This window comes from Electrona antarctica (genome assembly GCF_951216825.1).
Source record: "Electrona antarctica genome assembly, chromosome: 8".
Taxonomy (NCBI): Eukaryota; Metazoa; Chordata; class Actinopteri; order Myctophiformes; family Myctophidae; genus Electrona; species Electrona antarctica.
In genome coordinates, this window is record NC_136789.1 from 11188123 (window position 1) to 11206195 (window position 18073).

The following is an 18073-nucleotide window of genomic DNA, read 5'->3' on the forward strand; positions in this document are numbered from 1 at the left end:
TGTTAACCTAGATATGTCTAATAAAGATGAACTGGTGGTGATGAAAGACTTGGATACATTTCACATAATAAATTGTGCATTCTGTTCTTCAGAAAACAAATTAAAGCCAAAAGTACAACATTTCACAAGAAAACACAAAATGTCTTGCAACAAATGGACAGAATAGAAACCAGTGAGATATCACAATTAACAAAATCAAAAGTGTGATTTATGGAAATGAACAATTCCTATAAACACAGTGACATTCCACAAAAGGGGGACAATCATTAATTCTTGTTGTTTATTTGACAGAGCGGCTGGTGTCCAAGTTAATATATGTCTGCTTATCCGCCATCTTGGCCCGGTCAAGATCAACATCTAAACAAACAGAGAGATGCATCCCAATAAAATGGACTGTAACTTGTTCAATTCCAAACTGATTTGGCGTATAACAGCAGTCTCTATGAGACAACCATTCCACTGTTCTACCATATTGCTGTATTAACCTCATTATGGCTTCCATAATTAGCCTATCACTTCAGCCTCATTTCTACAGTGGTGAAAGAAGTACTCCTATTTTCTTTAGAAGTTGGTAGCAATATAAAATATTAAAAGTAAAAGTTCAAAACATTTCTCAAATGTTTTTTTTTTCTTTTTTTAGCTTGTAGATCAGTTATTTCGAAGTATAAAATAGGACTCATGGTTATGTATGTATTTGTAATAATGTAGGTAACTCTATAAAGTAACTACTAGCAGTCAAATAATTGTAGTGGAGTAAAACGTACTGATTTGCCTCTGAGATGTAGAGAAACATTGAAATACTCAAGTAAAGTAAAGATTGCACAAAAAAATGCAGTACCTGACTGTTATTTAACCAGAGGAGTCACATTGCGCTTTGAGACCTCATTTACAAGTGAGACCTGGCCTGACCTTAATGTACTTAGTTATTTTCCACCTCTGCAAGTAGCTTTCACAAGTTCATGGTGAGGTGAGGTCAGACTATTGTTGGTGCAACATTTACTTGCATGTACTGTATACGTTTCTTTGGCAGGAATGCTAGCTTTGATGATCATTTTTTTGTATGATGAAGGACAGTTCGGTGTTATTGGATGAGGATTGGTGGGGGGAAAAAAAAGTTGTATTGCTTTTTGGTGGATGGTGTGTCTAGCTCAGGCACTGCAATATAGCAGTGCTAATATACTGTTAATGCACTGATTTAATCGCGAGGTGACAAATTGTGAACTTGTAGAGCGGCTATGTTCACTATGTTTGCATGGCACTGTTGTGCGATGAAGTGTAATATAAGTAACGCTTTAAGTGGTTGATCAATTCATTGATATGTAATACATTTCTTTGATTATTATATTAACTGAAAAAAGTAATCGATTAGACATTAGAACAATCGCTAAGAAAAGAATAACAAGTTGCAGCCCTAATGATATCCTTGGACCATGTGGCAATATGCAGACACTTTCCCACCAGGAGCACCTCAGCCACTGTCCCTGTTTAGGCTCACAGTACTTGATGTGGCGCTAGGTCACATTCATCCTGGTCGAGCAATAGCGAGCATGAAGGTGCACAGCAAATTCCATTGCAGACTGTAGCGTTCCAGATCATGTTTTTTAGAAGTGTTGGACAGACATTGTTGTCCTTAAGAGCACTGCTGTAAAGTGTTCACAATGGATGGATGGGGTTAAGTCTGGCCTGCCGTACACACATCATGCAGTGACCTGTTAAATGTGTTTTTTCAACAGCCAAGCATTTCAGAGAGGGTGATGGGATTTTAAATTGGGAATATCAGTAACTGTTATTTCCAATCCCTTGTGGTACTACATGTGTCACAGTAGATTTTCGGAGTCAAGTGAAATTCAATGACGGAGCAGGTGGTAGAACTAATATGAGCACTATTATGTACTTTGCCTTGTGTGTGAAGCCAGAGTCAATCTTGCCAGAGTCAAACTGTGCCCCGTGCCTACAAACATTCCAGTCACATGGAAAGTAAGGCCCTCCCTGACCATCTGACAGCAGCAGCACAGTGCGTTGATGTCTCTAAAAAGGCATTTGCCTCGAGGCACTGGTTCTATGCCTTTGTGTTTTTAAACTTTTTAACTCCTTTTAGCTGTGTATAGGGGAGAGCGGTCACATGTTGATGTTTTCCATTTTTATTTAATTCTCCCCTCTTTTTGCCAATGAAACCCCCGTCTCCACAACAACAATAACAAAAAGAAATTGGTGCAGCCTGTTCACCAGATGACCGTTTATGTCAAAACTGCAGCCACAAGATCATTTTGCACATTCATGGCAATGTCAATGTTATCTTGATTTTTGGATCCTAAAAAAGTAATTCTATTTATTTAGATAGTTACACCGAATGATGTGCATCTGCCACTTACAAACTGTACTTGCTAATTACGTGTCCGCATCATTCAATGTTTTGATTGCATACATACAAGTCAATTTATTGTTTAATCAGCCATTTTGATTGATGTTTATGCAATGTACCTGGCACTTCATGTCCTTGACCCAAATACATCACAGCACACCAGATAAGTAGATATCCAGATAAGGACAACAGCTCACATCTTTAGGCCTCAACCTCTGTGTCTCTTTGACTATTTCTCTCTCCCTCTCTCCCCATCTGTCTTTCTTTATCTGACTTACCTTTCATCTCTACCCATCTCTTCTCTTTCTGTGTGTGTGTGTGTGTGTGTGTGTGTGTGTGTGTGTGTGTGTGTGTGTGTGTGTGTGTGTGTGTGTGTGTGTGTGTGTGTGTGTGTGTGTGTGTGTGTGTGTGTGTGTGTGTGTGTGTGTGTGTGTGTGTGTGTGTGTGTGTGTGTGTGTGTGTGTGTGTGTGTGTGTGCGCACTGCTCTCACTGTCAGGATCAAGAGATGGACCAGAGTGGCCTGAAGCACAGCAGCAATCGAGACAGCGGCCTGACATTTGGGGACACGGGAGGAGGAGGAGAGCGAGGAGGAGTAGCAGGAGGAGATGCGGGCGGTGACACGACGGTCGGCTCGCTCCTCCTCTCCACCATGCACCTGCCTGGCGGCGGCGGCGGGCCCATCAGGTCCCAGCAGGGCCAGCCGACGCCTAACGGACTGAACGGTACGAAAGCGGCCCCAGGAGACTTGGCTGCTCCCGCCGAGAGCCCCCGGCATAACGGGAAAGAGGGCAAAATCGCCAGAATGCAGAAGCAGCAGCAGCCGCCGTCACCGCCGCCGCTGCAGCAAGACGTCAGTCTGTTCACCGTGGACGACAACCTGTCCTTCCTGGACAACCTCGCGGCCGAGCTGGACCAGGCCCCGGCCCCGCCCACCACCACGGCCGTCATCAGCACGTCGCACAGCTCCGTCCTGGGCAACCTGCCGCTGCCTGACCTCTTCCCCCAGCACGTCAAGTAGGCCTGTTGTCAACTTGTCACACATCGTCACATCAGTGGTTTTCAACCCTTTTCATGTCAAGGTCCATTATTTATTCGGCATTTGAGCCACGGACCACCATTTGATGACATTTAGCCTCTCAGACCCAAAACTAAATATTTTCTTGTCGTTTATTGGATAAGATTTTGTCCACAATTCCATGCTGCATTGATGCTGGTACCGTTAGGAGAGATAACAGGCAAAAATAACTATTATTCATTCTCTAATTGTTTAAACTTCTTGTAAATTAAGTAATGCAGATGTTTTACAATAATTTAACTCTTGAGAGCATACATGTGTAACATGTTTCACTCTCAAGAGTTTAAGATCTAATAAGGGTCCATTTGCAGGGCCGGATTAACACCTCTGAGGGCCCCTGGGCACTGAAGCTCAAAGGGCCCCCCCCTTCGCGCACGCACATTTTTTGCTGTTTTAGAGCCGTTTTGGGGCAGTTTTATGCCGTTATATTGGCCTATTTCCGGTCGCCTACCCCCCCCCCAGAGTGACAGCCAATCTAGCGCATTGTTGCTGCTTTACACACAACAATCTCACCAACAATAAAACACTAATCTTTTTAGACACCATTTATTTCATTTGGATTAGCAGGGAAATGTATTGTGGAGCAAAAAAATAATAATAATATTTTTTTTTTTTGAGGGGCCCCTGGTGCCAAAGGGCCCCTGGGCACGTGCCCAAAGTGCCCATATGGTAGATCCGGCCCTGTCCATTTGGTTACCAACTCTCCATCATTTAGCTTGGAACCACCTGGAACCCCCTAAAGGACCACTGGTGGTCCCCGGACCACTGGTTGAAAACCACTGGTTACATGATCGACTCATCGCAATTAGACCTTCGCTAAACCCCACCCCAAAAAGTGATTGTCCAATGCCAATCCAATTAGTTATAGCAACCGTTGCTAAGGATGGCAAGTTTTCGTCACCTCGTAGCTGTCAGTGTTATTTTGCATGGTTGTGTTGTTGAACATATACTGTACATACATACACAGCTTAACATCGGGAAAGTAACACAACTGACCCACTCAGGTGATGTCAATAATACTAATCACCGGAGTCCTGCCGTGCATTACATGAAAAGTCCTATCGGACGGTCGTTAAAGTTGATTGAGTTGCATACTGTTTCTCCCTCATTTCCTCGTATTTCAAGTTTATTGAAATAATGTACTGCAGGCCTAGTTGACTATATTTAGAAGACATTTCCTCTCTTAGTAACCTTTGCTAACGTGCCTATTGGACAAGGATGCGTCGGGGAGGGACTTAGCGAAGGGCTAATTATTTCAGATATTTGCGATTATTTTGTCATAATCGTCATAATTGTTTTCCATGTTGAAAAAATTTCATACATAAAAAAAGCTGAAATAGCTGATCTACAAGCTTACAACATGTGATGCGTTGTAAGCTTGTAGATCAGCTATTTCAGCTTTTTTAGTTTAAAAATAATGTATAAAATATGTCAGTAATTACTTTGTATATTTCAGTTATTTGTCATATCTGCCCTGCACATTTTTGAGGCAAGCAGAAACCTATCTTTATTCATATGTGTTAACAATGAGCCAACGCCGAAAAAACTGGAATGATATTGTTAATCAGCAGTTATTTGTGCGACAACTAATCGTCAACTTGTAAATGTGTAATGGTGACAGCCTCAACGTCAAGGAGGAGGTGCAGGAGGTGGTCTTCAGCCTGGAGAAGGACCTGGATGCGTACGGCGGAGGAGGAGGAGAAGGCGGCCGGCACGCGGCGACGCAGAGCCGCCTCATCGAGGACAGCGAGATCTGGCGTGACCTGGACTTCCCGGTGTCGCTGCAGGACATCAGCGACTTCGAGTTGGATAACGAGGTGGCTCACTTGGATAACGTACTGCACGGGAATGGAGGAGGAGGCGGCGGAGTGGGAGGGGGAGGGGGCGGAGGAGGGGGAGGAGGTGGTGGTGGTGGAGGGAGCACCGTCGGCAGCATGTTAAAGGATACGAGGCCCTTGGTCAGCGGAAACGGAGTGGGGGGCCGCCCCGGGGGGGTCAACGGCACGGACCAGCAGAACCACCACCAGCTACCGTTTCATCTTCAGCAGCAGCAGCAGCAGCTGCTACATCACCAGCAACCCCTGCCTCCCCTCCAGCACCCCACGTCTCTCCTGACCGGCATCATGATCAAGGAGGAGAAGGACACGGACAGCGCGGACTCGTTCGTCCACATCCGCACGCCCGGCGTGGTCAAACAGGAGAAGCAGGAGAACGGCGCCTTCTGCCAGGCGTCCTGTCTCCAGGGCGGGGGCGGCGGCGGCCTGGGGGGCTCGCTCCACGCCGGGGGCCCCGTGTCATCATCGGCCTCTGCGGGGATGGGAGGAGGCGGAGGAGGAGGAGCCGGGGGTTACCCCTACAGAACGGCCGGCCTCCCGGACCAGAAGCCCTTCGGCATCTACGCCGCCCTGCCTCCAGTGGCAGGGGACTGCTGGGGCAGGGGTGGGGGCAACGGGTACGGGGAGGCACCTGGGACCTCTTCGTCAGCATCTTCTCTGACGGCGTTCTCCCTCGGCTTTAGGTAAGTTTCATCACCGCACCGAGCCAAGCCTTGTTTGTTTGCTTTTCTCTTTTGTGAGGGATAAAGGGGGAGGGGGGGTGGTCCTTTTGGGTTGGTGGGAAAGTCGGCTCACGTTTCACGCTGTTTGGCTGGTGCAGAGCAGGCAGGCTTGTCTAGCAGTGGTAGAGCAATGGAAGTCATTCAAAATATGAATGGAAGAAGGTTTCGTAGTTTGGAGGCAAGAGTTTTAAGCTCTGACACGTAGGCGAGGTGCTCTTTTATCACCCTTGTTCCATGAAGACGTGTAGGTCTCACGTCGTAGCTAAGGGCTCATTTTCACTCTTGTCGTGACCACGTGGCTAGACGGAAATAACCAGAGTTCCACCGTTTATTCCCTTCGAGCAAGACGGCCACTCGACAAAGTCGCTGGTGGTGATGGACCACGACATATGGAAATCAAATCAACACATTATTCCACTTGGCAGGCCTTCCTTGGCCGGTGGAGGGCACTGGCAGCTGCCAGGGATTGGATGGCAGCTGCCCCCGGTCATCTCCACTTGCCAAACACAGTAGGGCACACACACTGCCACTTCATTTACATTACATTGCATGTGAGGCATTCAGCTGACACTCTCATCCTGATCTCCCGTTGCATGCCCTGCCCTGTGGCATGTCTCCCACGAACACAGTGTTGTGCAGTAATTGCTTCATAGTACTTGGTCTTAAACGTATCCTCCAGCTACATATTTGTCCTTTTGAAATTGTTATATGATACACGATAATTTATCTCAAAATAATTGCAATATACCATGTCTACGTTGTACAGCCCTTATCGCTTACAGGGCGCTATTCAGCCCTATCATGTTTCTTCACAAATATGGCATTATGATAAAGAGTGTGTGAGTGAGTGTTCTTTTAGGCTATAAAAAAATAGCAAAAGTAGTAGATCGACGAGCTCAGAGTGCGTTGCTTCGCTCCGTGTGTCAAGCTTGTGGATCTGCTACTTTGGATGATTTTGTGTGATGCTGTAGTATGATCAAATTTACAAAAACAAACAAACAAAAAAACAAAGTTAGAACATAGAGATAAGAGGTTTCTGCCCGACAACAACGATACAGTAATCATTTACATGCTAAACCCACACGGCATCAGCCCGCTGGTGAACGTGGCTTGTTTTCCCACGTGCAGCAATGTTGCACACTAATCTGGTCGTCACCGGAAAACAATGCAATGTGTGGGGGAGCTGGTTGAAGTAGAACTCCCAGTCATCAGTGCAGGTACGCTCTCTCTCTGGGAAATGATCGTTAAGGAATTTGGGTTCCTCTCCTACTTGGTAAACAAGTTTTGACGCATGTTTTCTTTTCATTCCAAAGCCCGGCATACAGCCAAGTATGCTAATTGGTATTTATAAGATGACACCATCTATGTCAACGTCCTCACGTTTCTCTGTACCCAGTTCAGAACCACTCTCCTATTATCTTTAGTGGTTTCTTTTTCCTTTTTGTGTCAAGTAAACCTGCTGTGGAGGATCTTAGTGTTCTGGATGGAGTGTATGGTGATAGAAAGTCTGTTATGTATGCGGGCCTTGGTTATTTAGTGCTTTGTAGACTATGAGTAGTGTTTTGAAATCTATTCTCTGGGAGACCGGCAGCCAGTGGAGGGTGTGTAAAACTGGTGTGATGTGTTCTCTTTTCTTTGTTTTGGTTAGTAATCTAGCAGCAGAGTTTTGAATGAGTTGTAGTCTGTCTATGGCCATTTTTGGTAGTCCTGTGAATAGTGCGTTGCAGTAATCTAAGCGGCTGGTGACAAAGGCATGGATGATTTTTTCTGCATCTGGTTGTGATAGGTAAGGTCGTATTTTGGCTATATTTCTGAGAAAGAATGCAATTCTGGTTATTTTGTTGATGTGGGATGTGAAGTTGAGATCTGAGTCGATTATGACTCCGAGGCTGGTTACTTGTAGCTTAACCCAAGCAGCTAGATGTCGATCTCATCACTTGTTCTCTTTTTATCTTTGGACCTATCAGTAACACCTCAGTGACCTCAGATGGGAGGTCTTCAAATATGGGGGTCCTTGACCTTGACATGAAAATATTTGAGGACCACTGTTATATTATGTACTCATGTATACCATACATCTCTTCAAGGGCATGGTTTCCATACAGGGATGTGTGTATTGTGTAACACATAATATATTTAACCAAATGATTAGTATCAACAAGAGCTTGTGACTAACTACATTGGGTCCATTTGGAACACAGATTCCTCTTTTTTCTTTTCCCCGGCCATTTCCTGGAAGGTTTCTGGTTTGGACACACACGGTTCAACCCGGCTGCCGACAGCGACAATCCATCTAGTTCAACCTTTAGAATGATTAGCGCGGCTGTGTTGGAACGCGTGTCTGCGAGCGATCAGATGGGGCCGCTTGGCTGAAACAAGTGCGGTTGTGTAACAGATAATGAAATGAGCAAATGTTGTTTCTCTGTAGCCCGAGATGAAATGACGGCCTGTCTCCTCCAAGTGCTTCTGGAATGCCCCTCTCAGGGTCAATGAACGCTCCCTCTGATGAATGACCCCACTCACCCTCAGTGGTGTACTGTACAATGTACAGTGACCAAGTGCATTTACTCAAGTACTGTACTTAAGTACAACCTTCAGGCATTTTTTACTTTACTGGAGTATTTCCACTGTTTTTGGACGGAGCTAAGAGCGTCGCGTGAGGTTCCAAACAGAGCTACAACATTGAACCTGGGCCCTTTTTTCCTTTTTCCTTATTTCTACTTTCACTTCTCCCACCACTGTGGGAAAGTCTTTCCCATCAGTATGATTGGACTCTCTTCAATGAGACATATACAATAGCTTAAAGGGAGGTATGGGGGCTGTATAGGGAGTTTGCGCAGGAATCTGGACTAATTCAGTTGTTTGTTTGGAAACTTAGAATTGACCCGTTAGAGACCACGGTCAAGAGTGGGCGTGTAACGTTGGCAGGGATTAGAGCCAACTGCCCTCAGGCCTTTAGACAAACTGTATGATTCCCATATGCAGATCGCACGCATGTATGCACACACACACACACACACACACACACACACACACACACACACACACACACACACACACACACACACACGCGCGCGTGTGTACGTACAGTGTGTTGGTTACTCACTCCCTTAGTCCCTTCTCTTTCTCTTACTCAATGCTTCTCATATCTCATTGTGTGTGTGTGTGTGTGTGTGTGTGTGTGTGTGTGTGTGTGTGTGTGTGTGTGTGTGTGTGTGTGTGTGTGTGTGTGTGTGTGTGTGTGTGTGTGTGTGTGTGTGTGTGTGTGTGTGTGTGTGTGTGTGTGTGTGTGTGTGTGCGCGCGCGCGCGTACAGTGTGTTGGTGTTATTGTTGGCGTGATGCTCCACATATCTTAGTTGAAAGCCTCTCTGAGTCATCTGAAAATGCGCTGCAGACGCCAGCTAACATAGTGGAGACAAAACCGTTGCCGTGTCAGTCGGTGGCGGGCCAGAGCCGAGTGCCATGATATCAGAAGGCTATCTATCTAGTACTCATGGATTAAAGTTCTCAGACTGTATATTCAGTCATTTGGATTCCATAGAAGTCAGCATGTCTTCTACGGAAGCGTGCGATGCACCGAGAACAGGCTTACAACATGTGGGGCTGCGACACACACACACACACACCAGAATAAAAGGAGCATCTTCATGAAGACCATATTGGTCTCAGATATGTCATGAATGGAATAAAGGGTAAAGCCACAATCTGTCATTTCTTCAACTGGTTTGTTGTATGTACTGTAGAACAGCAAGAACATTGTTTAGGAAACCGCTCCTTTCGTGCGATATTTGGTGCCAGGGACGCCCATAAGAGAAGATCTCATTTGTTAACAGTACAGAGCTCTACGACTGTCTGTACTGCATTAGATTACATTCTAACTGGTATAAACATGGCGTCCCTATGATGTCATAGGCAAAACATTTTTTTTAAAAGCGCTTCATTGATTTAACTGGTCCTTATTTAGCTGTAGACCCCCTGGAACCTCCCTGAGGAGGAGGAGAGAGAACCACTTCTATAGAATATTGTGTGTGTGTGTGTGTGTGTGGGTGTGTGTGGGTGTGTGTGTGTGTGAAGACTGGGAAGACAGCAGGCCGCATGTACAGATCCGCTGCGTCCCCTTGGTCGTCTTGTCAGTCAGCCAGTGTCTCTGGCCTATCGTGTCCCCCCCCCCCCCCCTCTCAGCGCTAATGGGCCCCCTGCATCGCTCCAGCATTCCACACACGCAGGCACGCACAGGCTACATTTACCAAAAGCTGCTCTGCTGGAGTCGGGGGTCATGCACTGTGCTTCAGAGATGTAAAACGCAGCGAAATGCTGCTTAACTAACGAACGAACGATGTGCGCGAGTTCATTTTTCCGACATGCAGATGCTCGTGGGAAAAACAAAACGTGTTCCGGTTGACACGGACAAATCTGCAGTTTGTGATGAACTTGTGAACTGCTTTTTGTGCGCCATGCATTGTTAGATATTATTAGATATTGTTATATATAGAGAGCCTATATATTATTTTCTTGTCTTTTTTGGGGGGCTAAAATCAGGTCTTTATTTGTTCTGGATGTTTCTCTGATGAGTCCGTCTGGATTTCTGTCTGTTTTAGCCTATACAGGCTAAACACGGATGTTGGCATCAAAGCATGTGCCCTGGGCCCTAAAGTTTATCCTTTCTGATAACTTGCGTGCTTTGGTGCTTTTCCGATGCTGGTATCGGTATCGGAACAACTCTACTCTCACAAAACCTGGCAACACTGCTTCCCATGCACCTGGCCTGTGCAGTCAAGGTTTCCGTTCAGCGGTACACTATCCTCCAGGTTGCTAGCATGACTCATCCTTATGAAATGAGTAGTGCTTGCCAGTGGTGGAATAATTACTCGGCATTCTTTACTTAAGTTAAAGTAGCAATACCACACCGTGTAGAAATGCTCTTGTTAGTAAAATGGCATGTATTGTTCTCGTTGTTGAAGTTATTTATAAATGTCTAAATGAAATAGCAGATATACAAGCTCGCAAAGTGTTGTGATTTTTGTGGTGTGTACCGCTCAAAAATGCTGTACCTCAAAGTTGTACTTGTAAAAATGTACTTTCCACCACTGGTATTTCTTGCTTCATTGCATAATTCTAATGAACACAAAGGATTCGGCACTTGCGTAGGTGTAATGGTTGAAGCGGGTCACGGACAAGTCACAGGATGCGCTTTCTTTTTAAGAGGTCGAACTGTTGCAGAACCACCATATAATACAAATTGCACCCCCCGTCTTCCGGTGACGCCAATGCGGGTCAAACGTTACGCTCCAACCTGGTGAGAAAGGGATGATTCACAGATGATGGTGGAGTTCATTCCATTGTCCTCCATGTCTTTTTCACTGAAACCACAGTTAACCAATACTGCTGGCTCAATATTGTGCTTGTCACCGCGTGCGTGATTATTGGGTGAAACACCCTCCATTCCAGCCACTCCGGCTGCAGCGGTGAGGATTAATCGTATTTTCTGCTATTCTCCTCTTAGATCTGGGCTTTCTCAATGTGGGGGTCCTTGCGTGAGTTCCAGGGGGGTTATTGTCACCTGATGAAGGCCAGTTGTGGCCGAAACGTTGTGCTTTTGCATGTCTGTGTTTAAAATAAATAAAACACTCTAGAGCTGAGCTGTGTGCAGACTTCTCCTTCTTCTACACTGTATCAACCTTTGTCCAGCACCAGCGAGGGACTGGATGTGTGCAACCCACTTGTTGTAAACTATTTCCAGGGGGTCCCCCAGCAAAATTTGGTGTCAATATAGCAATCAATTTACCCACTTTAACCCTATGCACATTGCACAGCCGATCTACAAGCTCACAACGCACTGCAACGCATGTTGCTTATATATCGGCTATTTTCAGAAAAACAATCGAAACATTTGAACTAGACAGACACTTTGACTGCTCAGAGGCATTCCTGCAGTGTCTGTTGGGCGTTTCACAACAGCTAGAAGGAGAACTGGGCCACACTCAGACCTGCTTACTCACTGACCCCAATTTGTAATCCTGGATTAGTCCAACCTCAACCCGGCCTTATTTGTGTCCCTGTGGTCTGTCGAGGTGTCTAACTGAGACCATATGCTCTAGCAGTGGTTCCCCAAACAGTGGGTCGAGTTTGTGGGTCGCAGACACATTCTATTTTTTTTGTTTCCTACATTCCTACATTTTTCCTACAGTTTTTAATTGTTATTATTTTTTAAACATAAAAAAAAGTTTGTTTTTGTATTTTCAATAGCTCACAATGGGCGCAAAGCAACGCGTTGAGCTTGTAGTACATCTGCTTTATCCACGATGTTTGGGTCCTGGGCTCTTTTGGGTCTTGAGCTAATAAAAGGTTTGGGGAGCACTCCTCTAGAGCTAGGCAGGATTTCACTCTTTACCCACTTGAGCAAAAGCACACTTGAACTGGTATATAATTTATATAATATTTATAGTATATACTATATTTTATAATTGATACAATCAGTAAGTTGCATGTCACTTGTCTCCTGTTCCTGACAGAAAGAGGTTATTATAGAATATAGATTATAACGTTACCCGAACTGCAATATAGGTGCATGTACAATAGTGCCCCATCTGCTGCGACGTCTGCTTCAAATAACTTTATTGACATTGTTAACCAACCAGTGTCCTAATGAAAGAGTAGGGAGACCACCTCCAACCACTGCAGATGTTCTAGTTATATCGTATTTAACATACTATGCTATACAGAATACAGATTGGTTAAAAATAAAATATAATATGTTTTATTATTATATTAAAAATAAATCTGCCCTGTCTTAACCCTGCTGGGCCTGTTTTAGTGGCTGAGCCGTTTAAGGCTGGAGAGGTCTTGTTTACCGCGGTGTCTGGTGTCACAGACATATTCTAGGCCCATGTAAATGGAGGAAACCACATGATGGGCTTAACCGGTTTTAACTGCACAAGTCTGTCTGATCCTTATTTCAAGGGGAATCCATGTCGGAGGCTGCAGCGGTGAGGATTAATCGTATCTTCTGCTGCTCTCCTCATTAGATCAGGTGCTTAGGTTGGTTTTTGGTGCGGGATAGTAGTCGAGCTTTCCTTATTTCTGCCCTCCAATTTAGTTTCCTCTACCTTTCAGTGTTTTCAGTGAGTCAACCACTTTGCACACACTGCACACTTAATTCACCCACGTCCTCCCACACCATGCGATGGTTGGGAAATGACAGCGGAAATTAATAAGACATTTCTTGGTACTGGCACGGCATGCAGAATACCGGGAAAATGCGTTCAGAAATGCCCTTTAGACATAACCCACTGTCTCTCTCTCTCTCTCTCTCTCTCTCTCTCTGTCGCAGCATTGTCAAGTGAATTGTGGTTAATGACCGCCAACCACAGAACCTCCTCAACCCTGAGCTCCCGTTCTGCTGCTATAGCATCATTCATTTTTATCTACAGTAACTTGTCTGAATCATGTCAAGCGTGGAACCAAAAATGAATGTAACTTGAGCCATTATTCAAATCACTCAGTGGTTTCAACTTTGTCTTCGGCTAAAGGCCGTCGTCGAGAAACCTCTCCTCGTGGTCATTTTTTGGGCCAACGGCCTTTTTCAGACCCCCCCCCCCCTCCCCGAACACACCACCACAGCTCTATTTATAGCTCATGAATGAACCATCTCATTGTAAATCCCCTAGAAATATCTCCATGGTCACAATGTTGCAACATGGATCCCAGGGGAATGTGGTTGCGTTTCCCCCCACAGATGGTGTAGTGGTTATGAGTCTCTGTGAAGCTGGTTCTCAAACTGCGGTGAGTAGCCCCCAGCAGCCATATTCTGGGGGAAACAGTAGCAAAGAAAATTGCAGATCTACTAGTGTCACAACATGTCACACTTGCAGATCGGCTATTTTTGGTGAAGAAATTTGCTGTGAGAAGGAAAAAAAGTACAGTTGCAAGTCTGGTCCAGAATAGAGGGCTTGAGTGGTCAACCCTGCCGTCTCTATTCTGGGCATATCGTCATAGATGAAGTTTTTCTAAAAACAATCATTTTTTGTGGCTTGTAGATCTGCTATTTTTGCAAGCATCATGCTTATACCTGAATTGTAAATTGTAGGTCAGGTTGACAATGATTCATGGCACATGAATGATGAATGGTGTTATTCTGTAGAAGATATTCCAAGGTATTTCTGTGGGTAGTGTTGCGTCATGGATACCTTCTACGGTGGCACGTAGCAAAGTCTTGTGCTGTGTAACGACATCTTTACACACCATAGATAACACCATACCACGTCGTAACACCATACTTTTTCCACGTACAATCCTGTGCTATTACTTTGACATTCTCTGTTTAGTTGCAACTTGTTTTGGGACCATGGAATGGAATTTCCAAACATTAATCACTTTAACTCTGTCATCACTATTTTTTTTGAGCATGCATGCCAATATAATGTGAATATAAATTGTGTCCAAAATAGTGAAAATATTATGATATTTTTGCTATTTTTGAAATAGGGCCTAAGTGGATAATTCTCTCTGGGAATCAAACAAAGTCCTGTTGCATGCCTTGCTAGCCTATAGACCGCCTTATCTGTTGTAATTGTGTTTATGCTGAGTTATCAGATATCTAGTCGTTCTATTTTTGCATCTAAGGTAAGCCTGTGTCTGTCCCGCTGGTTGCGTCTCTCTCTGTGTGTTGCTTATCTGCAGAGACTGAGACCGTCCTTTTTAATCCTTTATTACTCCCGAGTCAGCAAGAAGCTACATGGCCTTAATCTCTGTGAGGAATGTGCCTGTTTGGCCGCCCGTCGCCTTGTCGTCACATGCCATTGGACCCTTGCCCCTTCCGTGTTTGTGTCTGATTGGACGAGGGGAGTGGATTGGAACCGCCCAGACAGGGGGCCAGAATTCAGGGTTACAGTACAGTCTCTTGGAAGGTGGCCTGGAATATGCTTTTTCAAGCTGTGGTTCTCAAATTTTTTAGGGGTGCTAGCCCCTCCTATATTCAGCTATAGTGTAGATTTTTGTCTTAACACAAACATTAAATGCCATTGACAATGAATGGAGAATTTACGTCATATGTGTCTGAGCAAATCAACATCGTCATGATGATGTACGATGATAAGAGTGCCCCTCACTTCACACAGGTGTGATCTTTAGTGATGATTTGATTGGCTGAGCACCCCATAGCAATGATTTGATTGGCTGAGCAAAGTACATATTGAGGATAAAAAGTGAGGGCAGTAAAGTGAGGACGCCAATTGTGATTGGCTGGAACCACATTTGATTGGCTGAGGACGGAATGTGATGTATGATGATAAGAGCGCCCCTCACTTCACACGGGTGTGATTTTTTTTATTTATTTCAAGGACCCCCATAACTCGTGAGAGTGTACAAATGGAACCAAATGGACCCATAAGGGACCATTTGGTTCCATTTGTACACTCACAGAGTTGCAGACGTGTAAGGCCCCAATGAACCGTGAGGGTCCTTGGACCCCTCTTTAAAAAACACTGATTTAGAAAAGGTGGCTTTGCTAGGAGAAGGGGTATTATGGGTGGAAGCTGATACTACCACAGTGGTATATATATATGTTTCTTTCATATTCACTGGTACACAGTAGAAGAGTATGGGCAGGAGCCTGCCTCATTCCATTGCTATTACTTCTAACCGTGCACCTTACGTAATGCGAAGAAATTGCTTTACTGTAAGCATACCGGGAATATTTTGAATATCTGACCTACTTTCCTTGTTCTTTCTTTCTATATTTGTTCTCCTCCTCTTTCCTGAAAACTGTGAGTGATGGGAGGTTGTAGGTAAACAAACTTCACCCACTTCTTTTACACCTGTAATACTAAACCTGTGTTGTAACAAGTTGAAGTTGAGCTTTGAGATGCATTGGTACAGAGAGGAGTAGGACATTATATGAATGTTGTCTTTTTGGTTTTTGCTCTTCTTTCTAAAACACAAGCTTGCAGCAGTGGGAACAGAGATACAGTATACAGTACTGCACGCAAGTAGCCAAATTCCTCACATTCTTGCTCTAAGGAGATGGAGTCGCGAGCACCACGGAAATTAAACGTTTATTATTGCTTCGCTTTTCTTTTTTTATCTAAAGACCTCTGTAGGAGACTTTGTTATTCATTTATGTGGTTTTATGTCTGGAAATTAGTTGCTGTAAGCTGAGCCTTGTGAAATCTGTGCTGATGGAAATATAATGGGGATGTCACATTTCATTTTATCAGATTGTTTTTTGAGAAGTTATTCTTTTTTTCTAAAGACATCTGTTCTTTCCAGATGCTATAGCCAGGAATGAAGAAATTAGTATAGCATTTCATTTGTCACAATAAATACATGACAGTTGCTGGAGTGTCGCACTTGAAGTGATTATGACAGGCAGGACGTCATAGTTGTATTCAAAACAAATGTCTGAGACAATGATTTTTGTATCTGTGTTACAAATGTGGGTGACAGATTTGATTCCGTTGCTGTTGGGTCCAAAACTGTTAGGAAATGAAAAAAGTAAAGAAACTGAAACTGAGCTCCAATGGATCCAATGATTTAGTTACAAGCTGTCGTTAATACCTTTCATTGGTTAAGTATTTATAAAAAAAACTGAAATGGACTTCACCACTTTCAACCTCTATTTTTGGGCAGGAATAGAATGCAAATTAGTCGACCTACGAGATTACAACATGTTGCGAGCTTGTAGATCGGCACTAGATCCACACTGTCCAACCAAGTATAGAGGGCATTGATTTATGAAAAAGCTAAAAAAAAAACGGTGAAACATGCACAGGAAGATACAAGGTTTCTGCCTGACACCGCCAATTTACTACATGTGAGCTACAGATGTGACACCCACTTTTCTGTTTCATTTTTTGGCTGCGTGGTGTGAGGTTTTCTGTATGTTTCTCTATGTACTAACAAAACATGGTTGGCACTTGGCGGTTGGCGTGCGCGCACTTGTGCACTTGCGCACTTGCACACGCACGCACGCACGCACGCACACACACACGCACGCACGCACGCACGCACGCACACACACACACACACACACAGAGACACACGCCCCTAGTAGGTGTGACTGGCTGCCTGCAACAAACTGGATTTCTGTACATGTATGCTGTTCTGTCATAGCCTGCTGCGCTGGCTGTCACTAGACAACCCAGAGCACCCTGGCTAATGGCTGCAGGGCTGGTCAATCATTGACCACACCAAGGTTACTGTACATGTGGAGCCATCGTTTCACCTGATGCACTCTGCTGCTCACTGTTAAAGGTTCCATTTGGAAAGGAAAGGGAAACGGGTGAGGGATTAGCAGGGTGGGGTCATTTTCTTATCCACTTAACTAAGTCCTATAGGGATGCCAGTGTGTTAATGTGTTTAAGATACATTTCTAATTAAATAGCTATGTTGTGACATTATCAGACATAAGACACAGTTCCCAGAAGGAAATGCATGTATTTAAAAAAGAAATTAAATCTCCGCCGGTGATAAAAAAAAAAAGAAAAAAAGAGGCAAACTCTCATTACTGGAAGGGGCATTCCACTGTAGAGCAACATCAAAATGATTGAAGTCGATTGTGGCTGCGTGTAAAAAAAAAAAAAAGGATTTCGACACTATAAATGTGGTTGTGGAAGTGGTCGGGGTGTGCCGTGCCGTGTTGTGACTCACTGGCTTTTCCAAAAGACAACTGTGGCCATCTATTCTAGACGCCTACCTGTACAAACCAAACGGTTGGCGAGAAAACCCAACTTCATTTTCATGTTCCATCCATTGTCTCATTATAGACCAGGTGGACAGGAATCCAAATATAAACACTCATTTGTCTTTCGGGAAATGTGTTCCACTGCCTTGCATGTGGTTTCCCAGTTTCCTCTTTTATCAGCTATGGTTTCTTTTCTTTATAACACGCTATTAAAAAGGAAAGTGAATCTTAAAGCACAGATATCAGGAGATATACTTTTCTTTTTAATACAGTACTTACGCAGACACACAAAGAAGGACTGTGGATGAAAATGAGCAACTGTGCTATATCCGGTGTATTTACGTCCATGTGACGTCCAAATAAACAAATAAAGTAAAGTAGAATACATCACGGGAAA

At 44.3% G+C, this 18073-nt stretch overlaps 1 protein-coding gene across 1 annotated transcript in view; it reads left to right on the top strand.

Annotated features, from left to right (window-relative positions):
• Positions 1–5366: 5366 nt before the first annotated feature.
• LOC306928503 (glucocorticoid receptor-like) overlaps positions 5367–18073 on the top strand; it is a 99412-nt gene continuing 86705 nt past the window's right edge. Inside the window, exon 1 of the mRNA XM_079508674.1 lies at positions 5367–5956. Within this exon, the coding sequence (XP_079364800.1) occupies positions 5373–5956 (584 nt within the window). The 5' untranslated portion in view covers positions 5367–5372. The remainder of the gene's footprint in view (positions 5957–18073) is intronic.